The sequence below is a fragment of the Leuresthes tenuis genome, unplaced genomic scaffold, assembly GCF_036924035.1.
Source record: "Leuresthes tenuis unplaced genomic scaffold, fLeuTen1.0.hap1 SCAF_22, whole genome shotgun sequence".
Taxonomy (NCBI): Eukaryota; Metazoa; Chordata; class Actinopteri; order Atheriniformes; family Atherinopsidae; genus Leuresthes; species Leuresthes tenuis.
The window spans coordinates 6,389,842-6,411,190 of NW_027325376.1; the positions used below are offsets into that span (position 1 = coordinate 6,389,842).

At 43.6% G+C, this 21,349-nt stretch overlaps 1 protein-coding gene across 1 annotated transcript in view; it reads right to left on the reverse strand.

The window, feature by feature from the left end:
- Positions 1–20,281, reverse strand: part of arap2 (ArfGAP with RhoGAP domain, ankyrin repeat and PH domain 2) — a 114,338-nt gene extending 94,057 nt beyond the window's left edge. Inside the window, exons 1-8 of the mRNA XM_072377002.1 lie at positions 20,204–20,281; positions 17,039–17,886; positions 16,180–16,262; positions 11,987–12,063; positions 11,609–11,673; positions 10,357–10,686; positions 8,865–8,934; positions 557–677 (exon numbers count right to left, since the gene is read on the reverse strand). Of these exons, the coding sequence (XP_072233103.1) occupies positions 557–677; positions 8,865–8,934; positions 10,357–10,686; positions 11,609–11,673; positions 11,987–12,063; positions 16,180–16,262; positions 17,039–17,820 (1,528 nt within the window). The 5' untranslated portion in view covers positions 17,821–17,886; positions 20,204–20,281. The remainder of the gene's footprint in view (positions 1–556; positions 678–8,864; positions 8,935–10,356; positions 10,687–11,608; positions 11,674–11,986; positions 12,064–16,179; positions 16,263–17,038; positions 17,887–20,203) is intronic.
- Between the last annotated feature and the right edge of the window lie 1,068 nt (positions 20,282–21,349).

The following is a 21,349-nucleotide window of genomic DNA, read 5'->3' on the forward strand; positions in this document are numbered from 1 at the left end:
CCTGGTTGGCTGCAGGAAGCCATGCTAACTAGCTGCTGATACTTCAATGACTGGAGTATCTTCTGTTTTTCCCAAACAACTGTGTTTTTATGAAAAAGCTCAGTTATTCATTCACCACTCTTCATCTCACCGCTCCTTTGTGCTTAATGCACAGGCATCAAACGGTTATTGATCTCTTGTTATGTATTTTGAAAGACAGAATTGCACAAAACCGTTTTATTGAGCCGTGGCGCTTTGCAAAAAGAGTCATGTAGAACCTCTGATAAAGCCAAATGGAAGCAGGAAGAAAAAATGCAGACAAAAGGTGCATTTGGAGACGGAGAGAGAAAACCCCCACAAAAGTGAGATAGAAGATTGCCACAGAGGCATTTAGAAAGTGAGGCAACCATGCGAGACTAACAGAGAGGAGGCGGGGGGGGACACAGAGGACGGAGAGAGAGGAAGAAAAACAAAGCCGGCCAGCGTATCACACGGTCAGAGTGACAACAAGAACAGGCTGAGCTGCTGATAGGAGACTGCAAAATGCAGAACAAAGAGGAAAAAGATGCACTTGTACCTTCTCGTTCAGCCCGGAAAATGAAGGTCCGGAGGGAAGTGACAACCTCAAACTTGTTGTCACCCAGTCCTCGCACCTGCCTGATGGCACTGGCCAGAATCATGCCTTTGGAGTACATCTCCTAAACAGAGAGACACAAAACCAGCAGATGACAAGTGCTGCCAGAACACATACAGCTTCATGCAAACTAATATCTTTACTCAACTGTTACTTATTTCCATTATTTCCACCCACACTTGTTATTTCCGGCACACTGTTTGCATCAATAGATGTGTTGTATTACCATCAGCTGGGGTTGCATTCACTGTCCTCGCCAACATATAACCACGTTCCATCAGTCCAGCATCAAATGTGTTTGCACAAATAAGTTACCCCTTTCCCCTTTTCAGTGACAACTTTGGCAAATGGCGTTTGAATCGAACATTAGTGTCGGACTACAAGCAAGACGCTCCCACCGTCGTGTTTTACAGTCAAATCTGCACCAACGTGCGCTTTCACCTCAGTTTCCAAACTGGAAATGTAAAAGATTGGAAATGGAGGTGTGGCACATGGCTCCAAAAGCCCAAACACAAGAATAGCAGCAGGAATATTTTAGGTGAAAACAAGATAAGTTAAAAGAAGATATGCACGATGTTCTGCGGATTGGAGCAAAGCACAGGAAGTGATTGGGTAAAGTGGGACTTGGTTGTGTGTGCATTGTTTCATTTCCCCCATGTTTTTCCCCCCGGTAGCTCGACTGGAAGCATCAAAATAAGCAGTACGTTGCACTGGAGGCTTCGTGACCCTCTTTACATCTCCCCTGATAATGGCAATTAAAGTACTGGGTCATTTTGCATGTGAAACAAACAGAGAAAAGAGAAATCAAACCTTAATATTATCACTGCTAGGGGAGCAAGGACAGAATGGTTCCGCTGAGAAATCAGTATTCAAAACCCAACGTGGCAAGTATAACACAGAGCTGCCCTTAAAGAAGTTGGAAAAACCTCAGAAGATCTGGAATTGTAATGTTCTTTCAATAGAGCGAAAGAACATTATGCTTCTGCAGCCTCGTGAAAATCACTTGGATATTAAAAAAGGGAAAAAAGGTCATAGCAGACATTGCATTATTCATGTTTATAATGTCATTATCATTGCAAAGTAAGAAAAAAAAAAAAAACAGACTCTTTCTTTCTCTCTCTGTCACTCTTCAGGCGTATTGACCTGAATCGTGATTCTCTGCAGTTCTGCTCAAAAGAAAATGACTTGTGTTGATCGCCGTGCGCAGGCTGCATGTTTGCTCTACTGTCCTGTCCCGGTCACATCCAACAAAGACAGAGAGCGTGAAGAAAGCCAAGGGAGGATGAATGGAGAAAGCATAAGGCGGTGACCTCCTGACTCCCTCTCGCCATCCTTAATTAAGCCAGTGACCTTGCCGTCCAACAAAAGCCTATTTCTAGAAACCATACGGCCAAAAATACAGCAGCCGGCGCAGTCACTTAGGGAGAGCGGGAGCAGGAGGCAGGGAGGGACGGATGGATGGAAGGAGCGTGAAATGAAAAAAAAAAAGAGAGAAATTAGGTTTGTGTGAAAAGGCCAAGGAGAAAAGTAAGAGAAAGAAAATGGAAAGAGTGCAGAGATGCAACGGAAAAAGATCAAAATACAGAAAGAAAGTGATTTGAAAGAGGTGCAGGGGAAAAAGGACAAAAGGAGGCTTGTGGGAAAGAGAGACATAATGTAGAAATGAAGATGCCGATGAGGGTCAGGAAGGGGTCCTTCTCATATTAAAGCAGGATGTTAACAATGGCAAGAAGTGGCTCAACCTAATTACCGACAGGCAGCCTTGTGCACTTCTCTCCCCGGGAGTTTCACACCAGCATCTCCCTCTTCTTCCCTCTAAATTTAGACAGAAGTTACAGGAAGGTGAGGAGAATCTAAGCGTGAGGATGAATTATCTCTGCGGCTGCGTGCTGATAATTATACCCCGGTTTGGGTTTAACAGTAATTAATTGTTTTAATTCCAGTTTTTGGGGTCGTGACAAGGAGAGCGGTTTAATTGCACGTTGTGCATCTGTAAATATTCTGACGGCGGATGAAAGGGAGCGGTCAGCGTTACAGTGGATGGAGGATTCCAGCATCGCAGATGCCCACTCGTGTGTTTATGGACTAATCTCAAGAGGACAGGCTGCCAAGGGAGCAATGAGGCCCAACTATCTGTCTGTCTATCTCTAACACACACACACACACACCTGAATCACCTCCCTCTGACCTCCTCCCGCTCACACCAACTCCCTCCTGCATCCATATTCCATCACATATCACTGCTTCTCATTTTACCCGCCCAGCATTTGCAAGCCTCTGTCGCATCGCAGCGTGGTGTCCTTCCTTTTCCACGTGAGTGGAACCGCCTCTCTCTGCCTCTGCATGGGTAACTTGGGTCTCTTTTCTTCTCAGAAACAACCTGATAAACTTTGGGAAACGATTAAGGCGGTGCAATGGAGCTAAAGCCTACAGTAATGGAGGCAACGTGAAGAGAAAACAGGGAGGAGGGCATATAAGGGTTTTGGGGGTTTTTTCGCAGCCGTTATGGAGCTGGAGGCTCTGGCATCTCAATAGTGAAGGTTTACAGTGGAGGGTTGAGGACACCAGCTGGCTGAAGCAGAAAACTACACTTTGGTGAAGTGCTGATGCAGTGTGGTCCAGAGGCATTTTCACAAAGTGAGAGAAACTTTAAATATTGAGTTTTCAGCAGGAGATATTTAAGTCAAAACTCTTCACAACAGTTGTTTTTTGCATTTTCAGGCGATTGCCGACCTTCAAAGATGCCAGTTACAACTCTGTGTCATCTGTGGGTTTTGTTCTCCTTATGAATATCTCAAGATAAATATTTCATGTCTAATTATTGACAATTAAAGCTCAAATCCAAGGCCGGGATATATCCAGTACCGTGGGACTGGAGATTTAGACAATATTGTTTCCAAGTCCATTCTTAATGTAGTCAAATCTCACAGCAAATGAGTCTGAGCCAAGAAGAAGTCCTCAATTTTGTACCGAAGTTTGGTTCCCCTCCAAGTGTTGTGTTTAAGGCTATACTTAAAGCCGAATCATTGATTTTTTTTTCTTCCTCCTCTTCAGAAACAGACTCATCTAATGCAAACAAACCGCAACCATCAATATCATTCCTTCGAGGTTCCTTTCTCGTCCATCAATATGCATTTTTTTATTTAATTTGTTTTCATCTGATGCCCAGTCCTGAGCAAAATATCTGGCTCTATATTCTCCAGTGGCATCGGTGAGTTACTAACTCTGTCTGACATGTGGAGCTGGGCAGGATGTGCGCAGCAGGCTTGTGGAGCTCGCTGCCAGCTGAGACAAAGCAAAACTGGCGAGGGAAGTGAAAGTGAATCGAAACAGTTATTTTGCAGATCATAAAGACAAAACGCGGAGCCGACAGGGGACATAAAAACCCGAGATGTTAAGAAGAAGTGCGGAGTCAGGAGATGCATCGGTGTGGGTTCACAAACAGAACCATTTCATTCACTGCTACACTTTGAAAAGAAACTAAATGGTAAAAGAAGTTCTAAGAAACAGCCGGAAACATTTCTTATTGAAAATAAAGCATCTAATTCACTGGGCAGTCACTAACATATCATGAGAAAATATAAGGGTAATAAGTCCGTATATTTTAAATCTATTGTTCTTTATTGTTCTCCCAGTAGCTTTAGATTTTCCCCATTTCCCTTCCTCCTATGTAAGCCAATTATTGTATAGAACCATATTTCTCATGCATTCTTCTCCACATACCTCTTTGAATCTCAAACTTTATTTTGTCATTCCCTCATAGATCTATTCTCTGTGACACTCTAATTGACACTATCATTTAATCGATTAATGGCCCTGATGTGAATCTGAACAACATCCATCTGTCGATGCTTTGCAACGTACGAAAACACGAAGATTCTGATAAAACTATCCAATTATTACACAGAGTTCTGGTGATCAGAGTGAGACTCTGCACCTGGAGGGTTTGAGAAACCATCAATACGGCCATCTTGGGAAGATCTTGGTGATGGTGAGTAAGTAGAAGAGCTTTCAAGCTTGTTAAGGCAGCTTTTCAGCATCAAGCAGAGACAAAACTGGACTGGACCGACTCTGAGAAACTGATCCCTGATCGCAAAACTTCATCTCCCCTTTGGCCTCCTGTCCATGCTTATCCCTACTCCCTATCCCCCATTCCTTCATCCCCTCACTACCCTTAAGCCAAGTTTTTCCCTAACACACACACACACACACACACACACACACACGACACCACATAAGGACCCTGAAGACTTCGTCTCAGACCCAAAGCTCTCACCAAAGTCAATCCCAGCGTTGACGAAATCGGGCGAAAGGAGTGATTGATCAGACAGATTGGAGAAAACGCTGCAGAGGGGGAGAAGTGAGACTGAGGATCTCGCTTCTCTCCCACGCCATCTCCGCTACCCCCATGATGGCATCACCGCGGCCAGAGACCTTCAAGCTGTGACTATGATTAAGTGCGATTAGTTCTGTCTGTGGCTGACAAATCCCAGCAGATTTCAAACTACAGAGGAGTTCTTTGGATGTTCAAAGTTGGAGAAATAGAGCAAGCATGGGAATGTTTCAGTGGACAGGCAGTTTTTTTTGTTTTTTTTGCGAACAGATAGCAGTAGATTAATATGATACACATGGCCAAATCAGTTTTCATTTCAAGTTAGAGCCTGAGCCAAAGTTTAGTGCAGATGGTAGAAACTTTGAATGTTTTTATTATGACGACAGAGACACATCTTTACTGTCAATGTTCTCTGCTTGAGGGGGGAAAAAAGCACATTCGAGCTAGATGTAGCAACATTTAACACCCTTTTAGCACCATTTTCTACTGCTATTAATGAATAGACTGCATTTACTTGTTAAATAAACGCTGATGATCCATCAGAAGGAGATTTATTCTTGTAATTGTCTTTAAGTAACCAGATACAAATTTTGAAGCAAGACAATACTTAAGAATTACTGAGCTGTAACCACTGTGGCAACAAAAGTAATTCAAATTTCGTGAATACAGTAATTATGGCATTTTTGTTTAGATTTATTGATATATGACAGCAGCACAACCGGAACAAGATCATAAAGACACACTGAAAGTGTCTTTGTTCATAAGGACATGAGCAACACAGCGATTATCAGATTGCAGTTTAGATAAACCCTTAACACGGTTTTGAGAAATCCAATTATGTTCGATGGAGTACTACAAAAACAACATCAGAAAACATGTAGAGGATTATGAAAGCATCTGAAATCCTGCGCAGGTCAGTTTTGGTCAAGTCACTAAATAAAACTGCAATAATGGCAGCAGCAAAAGCACATTATTGATGGGACAACTACATTTTGTCTTTCTGTAATGGAGGATTTAAATATACTCTGCAATTTCTTTCTGTAGTTACCGCGGGGAAAAGGCTTCAACTTATTGACCTATTCAAGTCTGTAGTATGCAAGATAGATTAGGTTTAATTACCAAAACACTGAAGACACGTTATCACAAAACACGGCCAAAGATTACAAAGAATTGGTGGTTGTGCAAACAACATGCACGGGTCAGAAACCCAGATAATAACATTTATCGAGTATATAGGGACAAGAAATACCATATTTCTATGATCAAATATATCGTTATTATGATCAAATCCAGACACACTGTCGCTTCTAGTTAAAGATGCACTTTTATATGCCCAACACTTTTGTCTGTACCAAATATCTGCAAATCCATCATCCTTCATCAACGGTATCTGAATGCTAGCACACTAGCATGAAACCAAGAAAGCTAACCTGGTAAACATAAGCATGTTAGCACAACACATCTGTTGGGTTTCTCTCCTACCACCTGTGTTCACATATACTGGATGTTAATACAGCCAAAATCTACCTGAAATCTAATTTACATAGTTTTCTGATTCTGTTGTAAGAGAATGGAATGAGTATGAAATGCTAGACAATGCTAAACAATGCTAACACGGAAAAACTGACTTCTTTGTCACTGAAGTCATCTAATAAAATCCACTGCTAAAGACCAGGCTGTGCTGTGACTTCAGTTATATTTACACTAACATTTACAATAGCTTTAAAGCTAAAAGTTAGAAACAACAGACTGTCTTCCTGAAAAGTAGCTAAATCTTTGTCTTTGTGTGTTTGGCGGGAAAGCATAACCTTGCGCTCACTGGCGACTGTCTTCATACACAGTAGCTAAGCTAAAACAAACCTAAATTTGTTGTTGGGTGCTTTTTTTGAAAAACATGTTACTTGAGAGGTCTGTATATTCACCTAATCTAAGTTTGATGCTGCTGCATGGCAAGTAGTTAGCATAGCTTCTGACTCGTTTAGCTAAAATCAGAGTCAGACTGAAACATTATAATAGATAACAAAAAAGTTGAGTTTAGTTTAGTTTTCTTAACATCTTAAATCGTTTAATCCGCATTTATTGATGTCATACCACAGATAAAGACCTATAAACTGCTATCAAATGAGTGAGCCTAGCAGTTTTCTATGATTGCTAAGCTGCTGTCAAACTGTCAAAACAGCTTGTAGTTAGTTAGAGTTGATGGATTTTGGCGAGCTGGGACACGCAGTATGGCTGCACACACAGTGAGCAGTTGCTTGTTTTGTGGAATAAAATCAGTAATTTTCTTCCGTTTCAGATCTTCCAACAAGAATAATCTAATAATGGGTACAACTCCTCTGAGAGGAGACGAGAGAGGAATTTAAAATCTCAAGTGTTGCATCAATATGACAATAATATCAGATACAAAAATGTATTATGTACTATGAGTAGTAGTGCAGTTTTTGTCGTCTGCACCATGAGGGAAATAGCTACTTACTCATATTTCCATTTCTTACACAATGTAAAACAGTGTTGAGATATATAGTTGTAATCTTTTTCCACCCCTATGCTCACAATGTGGAGGTGGTAAAGGGTAGCATGCAGGAGGTGCAGGGCCTCAGCTGCCTGCACAAAGAAAGGATGTCAGAGAGATTGTACACAACCTTTCCGTTCACCCAAAACATGATGAAGCTTTCTGCTGTCTCAGAGGGCAGAGTCACATTGGCTTTAGAAGGACTTTAGAAGTCTTTAAAAAGTCTGAACAACAGTCCCTGTTTGCACACACACACAAAAGCAAACTTTGTTCTTCCCAACACTGGAGTATATATGCCGACAGTGTCAAAGTAGTGACTCTCCAGTCGATCCCGCCCTAAAGTCGACGGCACATGTCCTGATAAATAAAGCAACAAATGTAATTGAAGCAGAAAACGGGGGAAAAGAAAGAGACACAGAAGCAGCGACAGAGCATGGAGGGCTATAATTAGTAAGTGATTAACGAGTAGGCATCAGACAGGTCCCACATCATTGATTGTGATGTTGTGCAATGGTGTTGTAGTGAAAACAAGCTGGCCCTAGGAGAGGGGGTAAGAGGTCACAGCTCTAACTCCGGCAAACACAAAAGCACAGGCAAACAAATGCGTTTGCTCTCACAGCAGAACACATCAAAAAGTCATTAGTCTGAACACTGACGTAAAGCGCAATGTCAGACTCAAGGCTCACTTGTGCACACAGGAATGAATGCATTCACAGTAATTATCAAAGGACCGTGAAGAGACTAAATTCGTTTTTATCAAAAATAATCACTCAAGCGCTGAGTTAATCTTTTAAGTGGCTCATACAACAACTGTTTTCATTTTTTCTCAACGAATATCAACACATATAAAAAGGCTGTGACCAAAAAAAAGAGAAGGTTAGACTCCCATCCTGCTTGCATCTGCATCTTCTGCAGCTTTCTAGTCTAATCCCACCTCATCCCGTCGCTGTCCTCTCCCGATGAGGCAGGCAATGCTAAGCCCAACTCGTCTGTCATACAGAGGGAGAATGAAGAGGTGGAAATGCTGAGGAAGGCAATAGGAAATTAAGAGTCTTCCCTCACCCTAACTTTTCCTCCCTGTCGTTCTCTCCTAAAGATCTGGTGAGGTGCCAACATCAATGTACTCTACAGTATGGCTGGGCGGGCACAGGGAGTGCTGGCACGTCACGCATGTTGCTCCGTCCTTGCCCCTATTCCTAACTCTGCCAGGCTAATGATGATGAAAATGAGAAGGAGGAGAAAATGGTACCGATTTCTCTCTCACTGAGGAAAGAAACAGACTCCCTCCGTGTGTCCATGCGGGGGGTGGGTGCGGAGAGCAGGAGGGAAGGGTCAATATTTTTATTAGCTTTAAGCTTTAGCAACCATTAACACGTTAAGCGTGGGTGTTTTTATCTCGCACCTACCTTATCGTTGTTGTAGTATGCCAGACTTTCACCATCAAATCTCACCCACCTCCTTTGGAAGACACATTTTCTGCAGAGAGAGGTGAAAAGGTGTCTGATGTGCTCCCAAAATTCGATCAAACCAAGTCAGTTTTGACAGCAGCGAGCCAATGTATTCTGAAGCAAAAACAAATCCTATAATGTGAAGACAGTGCGCCAGTAATTTGCTCTGTCAAGGTACTCATATTTCATCATGAGTGCCACAGATTCATTAATGTCAAGAGTCGTATCAACAGCTGTCAATTATCATAATCAAAATAAATGGCCACATTCAGTTTGAATATTCAAGAGCTTGAGGGCAGTTTGCCAAACTCATGCAAATCTGGTGGTGAAGGAGATAAAAAGGAAAAAAAATGATTGATAGCTTCCAGTAACAGTGATATATGCAGCACCCAGAGACTCTGGATGGAATATATAGTTTCACCAAGGAAGTCAAACTAAGTAAAAGCAAGCATACCGTATTGTGTATTTCACTATTACGAGTTTAACTCCCATCTTCTTTCCCTGATCTTTTGATAGTGTTATGCATTATAGATGGATCGGCTTCAGGCATCTGTCTGTGGTCTAATTCATCAGCTTTAAATAATCAGAGATAGAGGGCACACAGGGAAGCAGGGAATGGTGCTAAATGACATGGGTGTGCTAAAAAAACAAGAAGCAGTGGCTAACTGCGTCCAGTGTTGAACTTCTTGGCCATTTCAGGGATCATTTGGTTTTTAAAGATAAAAAAAAAAAAAAAAGGACAAAAGTGGCAATTAAATATGAAGCATAAAACTGATTTCTGGAGAATTTGAGAGGAAGAAATGGACAAACTGTGAAACACAGCTTCATTACTCCACAATATTTTTACTTTTCCTAAAAGCAGACATCTAACAACTTTCATCACAAGTTACATTAAAAGAAGATTGTGACGTACAAAGTCTACGAAGCGTTCATGAAATATCTGCAATATGGGCAAAGGTTCAGTTGAAATCTCATTTAGAAATCAAGTGATCCGTGGATCTCCAACTTAATGTGTTTCATTCAAACTTCGGTCAGCGCTTTGTACTGCACAGCTTGGGGGGGGTTTACATAGGGCCATGCAAAAAGTTTAAACCCTTTGGAAAAAGGCAGGAAACTTTATGAAAAAACTTATCAGATGAGTGGATGAAGCACCTGTTTATCAGAGATTATCTTGAGCCAACTTCAACTAATAAGTTCAAGAGAGAGCTTCCCAAAGGCTCTGCAGTAAATAAGATCTGTCCTTGTTAAAGCATTACAACCTGCAGGCTGCAGAATGCTGACTGGTGACGTTTGCACATCCTTTTTGTCCTTGACAATTTCTCTTTATTAAGCGGTGCCTCGTCCACTAAAATGTTGCACACTAAACCAGAGAGAGAGATCGTGCAGTGATCTGATCTGAGGAGGACATGAATATTTGCAGAATGTGAAAATGCAGTGAAATCTGACTCACCCTTGGGGTGACAGCTTGTCCAGCCAGCCCACTTTGAGCACTTGGTGTTTGGGGGCTCCGTAGAAGCATGCATATGGAGAAATATCCGGCAGTGCGTTTCTGGTGACAGCTCCGAGAGCGTCTGCGGGCTCGGAGTAGAGGTCACACTCCACCATCATCATGGATCCGTCTTCAGGACCAACAGCAGCTGTGTCAGGGGTCGAGGCAAAACTTTGGTCCAAACAGACCCGCGGAAACATGCCGGCACACTCGTCCACGGTTGAGTACGCGTCTCCATGGGGATCTGCGATAGTTGGGGCTGGTGGACGCAGTTTTTCCTTTGGCCTGTTCCTGCATGAGCGCATATGAAACCGAGTTTCTTTGATGTTATCTTTAAAAACTGTAATAAACTTCCAGTTTGTGTGATTGTAAAATTGAAAACGTTGCCAAAAAAAGATGCATCAACAGTGATGCTGAGACTGTGATGCACACCCTAAAGTGGCAGCAGTTGCATTTATCTGTTAATACTGATCTCATACTGATGGATTTAGTGGACGTTGAACTTCACATAAAGACTGGAAACAGTCGGAGGAGCCAGCACAGCTTTCTGTTCATGTTATTATCAAGAAACCAAAACCATGGTGATGAATGATAACCTGCCTCATAGACAGTAAAGTAAGCCATGCTCGGATAAATAGACATTTTATGCAAAACACATGGAAAACTGAGTACAATTATCATTTAATGTCTCCCGCTGTTCAGTGAGTTGTAGTGAGAGTGGCCTCCCTGTAAAACCAAGCAGTTTGTTTCTGTGAATGCATTTTGAACTCCTGAAAGTGTTTCTTTCGGTAAAACGAAGCTAAGCTAATTACCCCTTAATTAGCTTACAAAAAGAGCGTGGTATTGATCGTCACATCTAAATCTCAGCAAGGCCAATAGTCGTGTTCCCAAAATGTCAGACTGGTCTGTTTTTAAGAAGCCCTTCTACCACAAATGAGAAGCGAGAAATAATTACACCCCTCCCCCGACACTATACCCAGACTAATTCTCACCTTTATGATGTGCAATGCAGCTCAAGCATTGTGGTGCATTTTTTTGGTGCAACATAATGTCTCAAGTAAGACCACGAACAGTCCTCACCTCTACACATGCAGTCTTTTTTTATCCCTGCATCCCACATACTGCTAGCAACCACAAAAACCAGCAGGTTGTGTTTTGAATCTTTGTGAATTTGTGTTGCTATATCTAAGTGAGAGAGAGCAGCATGCAGTACCTCTGTTTCCTCTGTTTCATCTTGGCCTTAAACCCCTTCTGCAGCCCTTGTTTAGCACCTTGGTCCTGCAGAGCACAAAAGAGATTAGCATCAGATGAAAAGAAAGTGTCCATCTTTCAGACACCATTATCAGGTAGGTGCACTAAACTATGTTAACTTTAGAGGCTCGGTGACATTTCAATTAACCTCTGGGTGCAGGCTGAAACTAGCACATTTTCCAGTGCTGTGTGGGCATGGTGACATCATTAACACTGAAAGGGAAGCTTGGTGTTAATGTGGCCGAAACGACTGAGATAGAACTGAAGATCTGAGAAATGTCAGTTCCTCTTTGGTAAGCTGCTTGTCACTGTCCACAAATGGGCGTGTGTACCGTCTTACCAGAGCAGTTTCAGGGTTGTTGTACAGGACTGTTTCCCCATAGGGAGCGATAGGCACCAAGGTTCTTTGAAGTGGAGCTAAAAAGGACACAGAAACAACACAATGGTGGGTTTTGTCAAAGCACTGAAAGTTGAAAAACACAGCATGAAGGCCTAAACGTGGTGCTTGAAACTAAGCAGCTTAACCGGATTGTTCCAGTTAAATTCAAAATCGCTTAGATGTTATAGTGCTCTTTCATTAAACCAACTCATTGATCTGAATAAATGTGTCGGCTCTTGATCCATGCAAGCGCAAACCAATTAAATTTTGCTTTAGCACGGCTATCTCTCTGCCACGGCCTTCTTCCACCCGCTAATGGGAGAGTGATCCTCCTCGGCCTGTCTCAAACAGACAGAGTCGCTGCCAAGACCGTCTCTCTGTCTTCGTTCCTGCAGGAACTGTGGTCTGTGGAAGCGAAAATGAAGGAGAGGAGGAGAGACTCTAGCCAGACACTATTAGTCTGGAGGCCTGGGGCCACCCTGCGTGGGCTGCTGCCTGTCACTGTGAAAAATGACACCGCCATCTCCCGAGGATTGTGATGGCCAGAAGATGCCGCCACAGGGCCAGGCACACACACAGATACGGGTGGAGGGACAGATTCGCGCTCAGACAGCACAGAGATCGAAACACCATCAGATGCCTTGAGACAAATACAGACATAAAAGGATGGATGGGCAAATGAGCACAATCTCACTCTCTCATAGACAGCAGTGCACGACTTTTTAAAACTGAACAAACTCACACTTCCAAACAATGCAAGCCATTACAGAAGGAGACAAAGGGTTTGGGAAGCTCCATCAGGAGGTCAGTATACTTGATGATAGAATGCACTCCAACACAGTGTCCCTCTCCGAGGACAGGCTGGGTGGGCAGATAGCGACCATCAATCATCTTCTATCAGCCGACCTTCAGGCCACTCGTGCATCTCCCTGAGGGCTGTTGGATGCCACCGTACTCTATTCCTGTCTGACTCCCTCTACTCTTCCCTCACTGGCTTCGTCTCCAGCATCTGCCTTTGTTTCTCTCGGATGCTTCTTTATCTGCCCGTGACCAGAGTCTGTCAATTTGCAGCCCGAGTAGCGACCTAGAGGCAACCGTCAGCTCAAAGTTACTGGGGAGCTTTGTTCCGAGTGTAGCGTTGCGTCTTTTAAGTCAGGGAGTCGCAGGTCCCTTTGCTATTAGCCCTCATTTTAGACACCGCCGTGCCGACTATGGAGCACACAAAACTGACATCATGTGAATTCAAATTAGTGATCAAAACCTGCGGTCTTTGTGGCTGTGATGATCTTTTTCAGTCTCAACACCAAGTGTTGCGTTTCTGACATGACCCATTCGTAAAATGCTGTTTGCTGACTGCAGCAGAAGAGGAAATACAATAAGAAATCGGATCATTAAGTGCAGGCGAATGTGTAACTGAAAGCTTGTGAGGAAGTGAGTAGCTATTTTTCCCCAGAACTTATCAGTGTAAAAACACCTTTACAGTAACAAGACAGAAACAGTCTCAGCTGCTGGCTGAGGTGGCTCTTTCCTTGCCTTAGGTCTGGGTGCCCGGCCATGTCTCTGTCTGATAGGTGCAGTGGGTCTGAGCTTTTGTGTCTGTTTGTCTCCGTGTCTCTCTGGGTATTTATGGGGGCGGGAGGGTTGCTATGTTGCATATCATTGTTGTTTTTAGCCTCTGTGAGGCACTTTGTGTTGCTTTTAAAGTATGAAAGGTGCCATATAAATAAAATTTGGTTTGATTTGAGCTGTACCTGTAGCATTAGCATGCTAATAAGCAGAGGTTTTTATGAGGCGTTTATTTGTTAGATCTGACCCCCACATGAGGGCCGCCTTCACTTTGCACATCAATTAGATTGTGACGGCTGCATACAAACAGCAGACTGATGTGTTTCTGATTAAAACGGCACACCTTATGAACACTTTCACTCTACCATGAGGCCAACGAGCAGTCGCAGGGTCCTGACTCTAACAACATGCACTTCTTAATGTGCAAAGTGGAGGACAAAGGTTAGAAGCGTTCAAAATAGATTAAATGGTTTGTGAGCGTGTAAGTTTTGATATTATTCTTAACTAGCAGGCTTGGCAGCGGTGGTGGGGGGCTTGCAGATAAAAAAAAAAAAAAAAGGCACAGTTGGAGGCGGCTGTGACGAGGATGCACTGAATTTGAAACGAGTGTATCAGACGGCTCGCTCGGGTTGGACAGCGTGGGCATGTGGAGAGATGGTGGGGATACTGGGAGGAAGATGCTGAAGACGGAGCTGGCAGGAGAGAAGAATGCTGTTTCTGGAAGACGGTTAAGGTGAAGTAAGAGACGGTTTAGTCCGGAAACCATCTACTCAAGCTCACATCTGATTGGCTTAGATTTCAGGGGCCTGCACTCAGAACCCTGTTACTGGAGCCATCAGTAAATAGGATCTATTGTGAAAATCACCTAACCAACAGAGCTCATCCTGAGATCACCACTATACAAGAAAGCCTTACTTTGATGAGAATTTCCTTGATTAGAGTGTTGTGGGTCTAATTAGCTAATTCTGTATCTGTGATGTAGCTCTTTTTCTATCAGATGTCAGTGAATAAAGCTGGATGTCTTGATCTTTAAATAATGTGCCTGTTTTCGAGTCCAATGCCCTCAGAAACCTTTGGTCTACTCATGGTTTGATGCAAAAAAAAAAAGCTCCTCTTTGCTTGGAGTTTGACCTCTGACACTGTCATTTAGGCCGGGTGCTAAATTTCTCCCAATCACAGAGCTGATCATCAAGGGTTCTGCTGGAAACTTGACACACAGCCATGTTAACGACGGGTGAACAACAGCAACATTTACCTGAACCCTCTGGTGACTCATCTGAACGAGGACGCTCTCTTTTCATATATAAGAGAAAATCAGTAAACTCTCACATTAAAAGAAGAAATTTGAATTTCAAAATTAGGTGTATTATTGAGAGGAAATACTCGGGATTCACAGCCTTGTTTATCAAGAGGCCTTCAGCTGAAGTGGAATAAATCAGATGAAAAGCTTTTGATCGTGTCACTTGAGAGAAAGGGGAGGAGAGTCAGTGTCTTTTTGTTTGCATTTTGCATGCTCCGATCAATTTGCGCTGAATGGATGAACAAAACCCTGAAATATCCCGTTGATGGAAACTGAAATTGCTTAAAACGTGTCATTTTCTCTCCAAAATCCTGGAAAACAGGCCAAAGATCTAATAAGGCTTTATTGTGATTTCCGCAGCGCTACGCGCCCCGGATATGCCGTGCACGTCCAACAGCGGTGTCACAGAAACAAAGGCTCTTCAGATTTATAGTATTGTCTGAGAGAACTGCCTTAACCGAGCAGCGTATGTATGGTCAGCTATTTGGGATTATGTATGTCTCACCATATCAGAGGGCTTATGTGCTGCTGCTGGGCTGCTGCCGTGAGCAGGAGACGAGTTCTGTGAGACAACACTGCACACTTTCAACCTCATCTTGGAATAAACTCTTCACATGTTCTCCGGTAAAATCACACGTCCAAATTTGCCTTAGCTTGCTATTCGAGACCTGAGCTCCCCCGTATCCCTACACTGGGACCTACGTGGCTTCTTCTCTCGTCTTGCATCCATCTCCTCCTCGTTCCTCCCGACCCAACCTACTGTCTCGCCTCTCAGTCTCCTGCCTGTCTTGTTGGAAAAGTTGGGAAAACAATGTCTGCCAAGAGACTGCAGCATCGCAGTAAGGAAAGACATGTTGACAGATGTGGAGGCATGGGGCTGTGGCCACAGAAAAGCATCATCTCACAGCATCCTAAGAGAGCACAGCAACCTCCAACGGGACACTGACTAAGCCCAACAAAAGCAGCTCGGGAAGAATTCAAAAACATATTTGCACTCGTCCTATTACAAGCGTGTTGTTAGCAAAGTTAAACAACTTGTGAAAAACTCTGGAAAGCTGTGCAGCAAGACTACATCGGGCCTCTGTGAGAGACAAGATGTGAGAAAGCATATTCCCTGTGAGATGAACGTTTTAAAGAAGGGGTGCCGGCTTTTCCCTCGACACGGCCTCAAAACATCCTCTCCTCATCCTGCTTTCATCCAGGCAAACAACAGCACGGTCTGACTCTACTGCAGTATGAAATATTCATGGCGGAGATGAAGCAGATGAAGCTGAAAGACTGCGTATACCTTTCTGAACGCCATTTGCACCGGTGGGACCCTCTGAGCCGGTTAGGTGTTTGGGGCTGGCTGCTTGTGCTGCCGGTGGACTCCTGAGGAGCAAGAAAAATCAGCGGATTGGAATTGGATTGTCATAAAGTTATCTCAAGAGTCCAAAGGTTTCATACTGGTATTAATTTCTGTGGACTGCAGAACCATTTGTGAGATTAGAGGCCTCAGTCAGTTTGAATAGAAAGGCAGAGACACAGAGATTGGGCTTTATTCTAATTCATGCCATCATCACTATGCTGTTTGATTAGTAGGACAAACTCTGACTTTTCCTAGTCAACAGGAGACATAATTTACAGTAAATAGTCGACTAATTGCTACACTTTTATAATAGATATATTCAACCGATTTCCCTCACGCAAATCAAACCCTCCCGTCATAAAGCAGACACGGGAGGGACGATCGTTGGGTCATAAAGTCGTCAGCTACATCTAGTGATGTCTTCTGCCATGAAAGGACCGACTGAGAAAAATCGAATAAGCCTTGATTGGTTTAAAAAGTCCCTCTCTGCTTCTGCCTTCCAAAACTCAGAAGTCTGAGCTGGGAACGACGGCACATCAAAGTTCACCTGGTGCCAGTCCAAAGTCGGAAAGCTAGAAGGATTCGCTCATTGTTACAAATACTACGGCTTCCAGCTGGCAAAGCACTTTAGCCTGAAGCAAATATTTGCTACATTTGCTAGCCATCGTCTTTATACTAACGTAAGCTAACTAGGTGCAGATAAAACTATGTTTTATCATCAGAATCTTTGCAAAAAACTCTCAACAAACAAAAAGATTTCACAAATTATCAGACTCGGAAAATAACTTAACAGTAGTACCTGTCCTGAGGAGGCAAAATGGTCTGATTAGGGATTTCTGGAACAGGTCGGTGCCTTAATCTGTAGGAGCGAGTAAGTCGTGGACCTGCAGGAGCCTGAAAAAGGGGCTGTGACTCATAGATCAAATTGTCCACCATTTCTCCAGGAAAACCCCAGCTGTCCTCAGTTGGTGCAGGGAGGGGCTCTTCTGAGTTAACCTCCCAATCTGAGGGTATTTCAGAACTGGAAAGGTACTCGCTGCTGCTGCTGCTGCTGGAGCACGTGGAGTCAGGCTGGCAGGTCTGCACTGATTTCTGGATGTTCTGGGGGTCACGCGGGGTCGGTTGAGGCGGGGCGCGGTATCGCCTCTCTGGAAGGTTCTCAGGGTCTGCTCCCAGTCCTGCTCCTGCAGGCAAAGTGTGACTCCCTTCCGAATCATATTCTGTCTTCTCCTTTGGTTGTTGTTGCTGACATGATGTCCCTCTCCTTCTGTCCTTCAGGAAGATGTGTCTTGGGTACGGCGCCGGCTTCCTTTGACCCCTCTTCCTATCTGGATCTTGCTGCTTGTCTTCGTCTTCTTCTCCACTCTGCTGCTTTAACCCCAGTACTTCCAAACTCCGAAGGATGCGTCTTCGGTGGCCTGTTGGCAGCACTTTAAGCTCCACCAGGTGATCATCTGTAAGGTCCTTGCAGTCTTGCAAAGCTTGATAGCCTCCCTGCTGGAAAAAGGAGACATACTGGGAAAGGTGGAGGGTGGAGAGCCACTCTGCGACTTCCAGGCTGGGCTCTGAAGGCTCCAACATGGTGCTCGAGTCCTACGTCTGCCACATTAGGAACACCTGCAGAGCACGAAGAAGTCCAGTGTTACACTGTGGGCACAAAGAAAGGTAAGGAATGGGTGACGCAGTACTTTGTAAAGGGAACATGTGAGCAATCACTCAAAATGTAATTGTTTACTAATGGTCCAACCACACGCCACCATTGTAACATAAAAAGGAATCCATCTGAAGTCAGGACGTGCAATTCTAAACTGAACAAAACCACAGATTTTATCCCTGAGAGAAGTTGCAGGTGAAAATTAAAGAGGTTTAGATTTCCGTGTGAATATTAAGCTGATGGCATATCCATCTATCCCAGCCATAGGAGCCTGACCTCACATAAAGGAACAGTTCCACATTTTTTGGAATTCAAATTGCACCATTTCTTGACAAGAGATGCAAAAGACGAGATAAAAACAATGTTTTTATGTCTGGAAGGAGAAAAAGAAGCTACACAAACACATACTTCATAAAAAAAAATTTAAAAAAAGAAATTGACACGCTGTGGTTTTCGACTTCAGGAAGTCCATAAATATTGCAATAAATAGTTTGGGACATCGTGCTGTTCAACCACTAATATCTGTGCAACTGTGTGAATTTTGGTTTTTGGATACGGTTCTTCTAAAACTGATCAGCGGCACTGATATTCCCGTGTACTCACAGCAATAAAGGAAGCCAACTTTATTTATCATAACAGAAACTCACTTAGAAAGCACCATGGTGTGTGTAATAAACTACATTTGCAACACTCCTGAGAGAAGCAGCAGGAAACAGCAACAGCTTTGAGGAAATAGCAGGCACCAATGAAAGCTTGCACAATTTAAAGTCTTCAAAACTTAATGTACTTGTTTTTTCTTGTTTGTTTTTTGCAGCAGCAGCACTTACCATAATCCAGGCTTTTTACATCTCGCTTTGTTGCCCCGGCAACTTGCTGTAAAACTAAAACACAGCAGCTTCTCTTCCAACGCCGACGAAATGAGCGGCAGATCTGCCCTCTAACGATCTATCTTTTTCACACTCTTCAGACTCCCGTAGAGATACAGAAGCATTAACCCCTTGACATGTCAACTTCTCTTTTACGTTGCAGATCTACAGCACAGTGGGGACCTGAAGTGTTACTTCTGCTTTCAAGTCAACACAGTCGCCCTGTATGTATTCAGTGCAGCTCAGAGAACAAAAAGAAATGACTTCTGGCTATTTTTTTTCTCCCATGCAGCATCATCTGCTCTTGTACAGATGTTCATCTTAAAAAGTGAATTCGAACACTGGCAGCATGATTGAACTCTACATTCCTTTGCATTAATAGAGCTTAGGATGCAGGCACAACATGTGCTACACATGCACTGAATAAGTCCCCGTAATAGAAATCTATACAGCCTATCAGGGCAGCTCAGCGGAGGGTTGCGCCAACAGACAGAGATGTGTGTTGGCTCACAGCAAACTTCTGCCTCTGAGCACTTACACAACTGTGGGCCATCATAAAGCACACACTATAAAGCACACGCACACACTCAGCAAACACTATTAAAGATTGGATACACCAGTTTTGATCTGCAGCTGCCTCCAGCCATGCAAACCCACAGATCAATAGCGGAGCAAAAAGAGAAGCCCACTAGTTTAGCAGCGTGCACGTGCCACATGGGTATGGTGACATGTGAAGCCGCGTGTGTGTGTTACAAGGCAGCATAGACACACAAAAAGTAAGTACACAACTTGCATGAACTCACCAGTTTGTTATGAATGGAAAAAAAAGAAGATTTTCTTCCATGGCTGTGGCCCAAAAGAGGTGCGTGTGCGTGCGTGTGTGTGTGTGTGTGTGTGTGTCTGCTACAGGTAGGGTTGCAGTGAGTCACAGCATACACGCCCATGCATGCACACCAGCACGAAACTGCCTCGTACTTCTGTGCATCCCTTAGAGCAAAGTCCAACATGTTTATCCTTCCTGGTTTGAGGAAGACGTACGAGTGCACGCGGTGCAGTAACGACACGCATCCTGCAAAGCTGAACACCTAAATCTCCCCACAAAGGCTGGAAGGCAAATCATTTCAAACTTAATTCCGAGCACTTCTGTAATGGCACCCTTCATCAAAGCCAACTGGACAGGAGTCGCGCGCGGCAACCCACAGCGGCAACACGCGCACGTGCGACGGTGCTCATTTGTGTTTACACTTGAGGATAAAGGGTATTACACCACGAATATCACGCAAAGGATGTCAAAGAACAGGCTGAGCACGCGCGTTTGTGATTTAAGTCGCTGCTCCACGTCTGACACACAGAAACATCGTTTAAACTACCCTGACTTATTTTGGTCTCGAGCCCTCAGTAAACTTGTGGCACTTGTTGACACGCACGCGTTCATTAAGCTTACCTGCGAGCCGAAAACAGAGATAAACTTCAGGCACTCACACCCTCTCGCTGTTTTACAGTTGACACAGGTTTGAATTGCTGTGACTTTCTCATACTCGGTTTATTTCCGCTGTTGACTGTAAAAAAAATGTTAAAAAAAAAACTCCACGCCCAACAGGAGAGAGCGAGGCGCGCGCATGGATCCTTCTTTTCATGTGGACTCTTCATAAAAGTTCACCGCAGGCTCTTGTTGATCGGCGTAGCACTCCCTGCTGTCAGTGTGTCATGTTGGGTGGAGAGGTCAGTGCTTCACCCAGAAACAATAAAAAAAAAAAAAAAAGAAGCGCGCGACTGTGATGAGCAACGGATAAAGGTAAAAGTGGAGGCATTCGTGATGTTTTGCTGGGAACTCTGGCGTGTCCCAGCTTGATCCCGAGGCTCCGGGCTATGCATTCAACATGGGCAGGAATGCAGCAGGCTGCAAACACATTTTCTTTCATTTTCTCTTTATTTGAAATGTGTGTCTGATTCCCGTGCATTTACAGTGAATAAATGATGCGTTTGGGATTCAAAATATGACAAAATGCAAAATCATACAATCAGATGACAAAAATATATTTATCAAAGAAATATTGTGTCCTTTCCCAGGGAGAAATTTGTCTATTAGATACATAGTGTGAAAATAAACACACTATACGCCTTTATTCTATGTCTGGGGTTACTCTCAGCTAACATTTGTATGTGGAGCCCATGTGGGCACAAAGTGGGTTGAATAATGGGCCCCACATGGGACTGTCCGCGGGTTCCATGTTGGCCCCAAGCCTATTGCCCATGTGGGTTTAAGGCAGGCCTACTGTAGGTATTAGGTGGGCCCCAGCTGTGTCCCGTTCTAAATGTTCTTTTGTTATGTTTCCAGGTTAATTTCTTGTCATGTTTTTTCCGTCACTTAGCTTCACTCAAGTCCCCTGTTTTCTGTTTCACAGCTGCACCTCGTCACCAATCACCTCCCCAGTATTTAGTTGCCAGGTTCACGCACAGTCCTGGTGAAATCCTTACCTTTCCTTCATGTTCAGGTCAGGTTTTTGCCCCACGTTATTGAGTCACAGTCACAGTCACAGTAATAGTCTTGTTTATTTATTCCATGTCAGCTCTTGTTGTTTTACTAAGT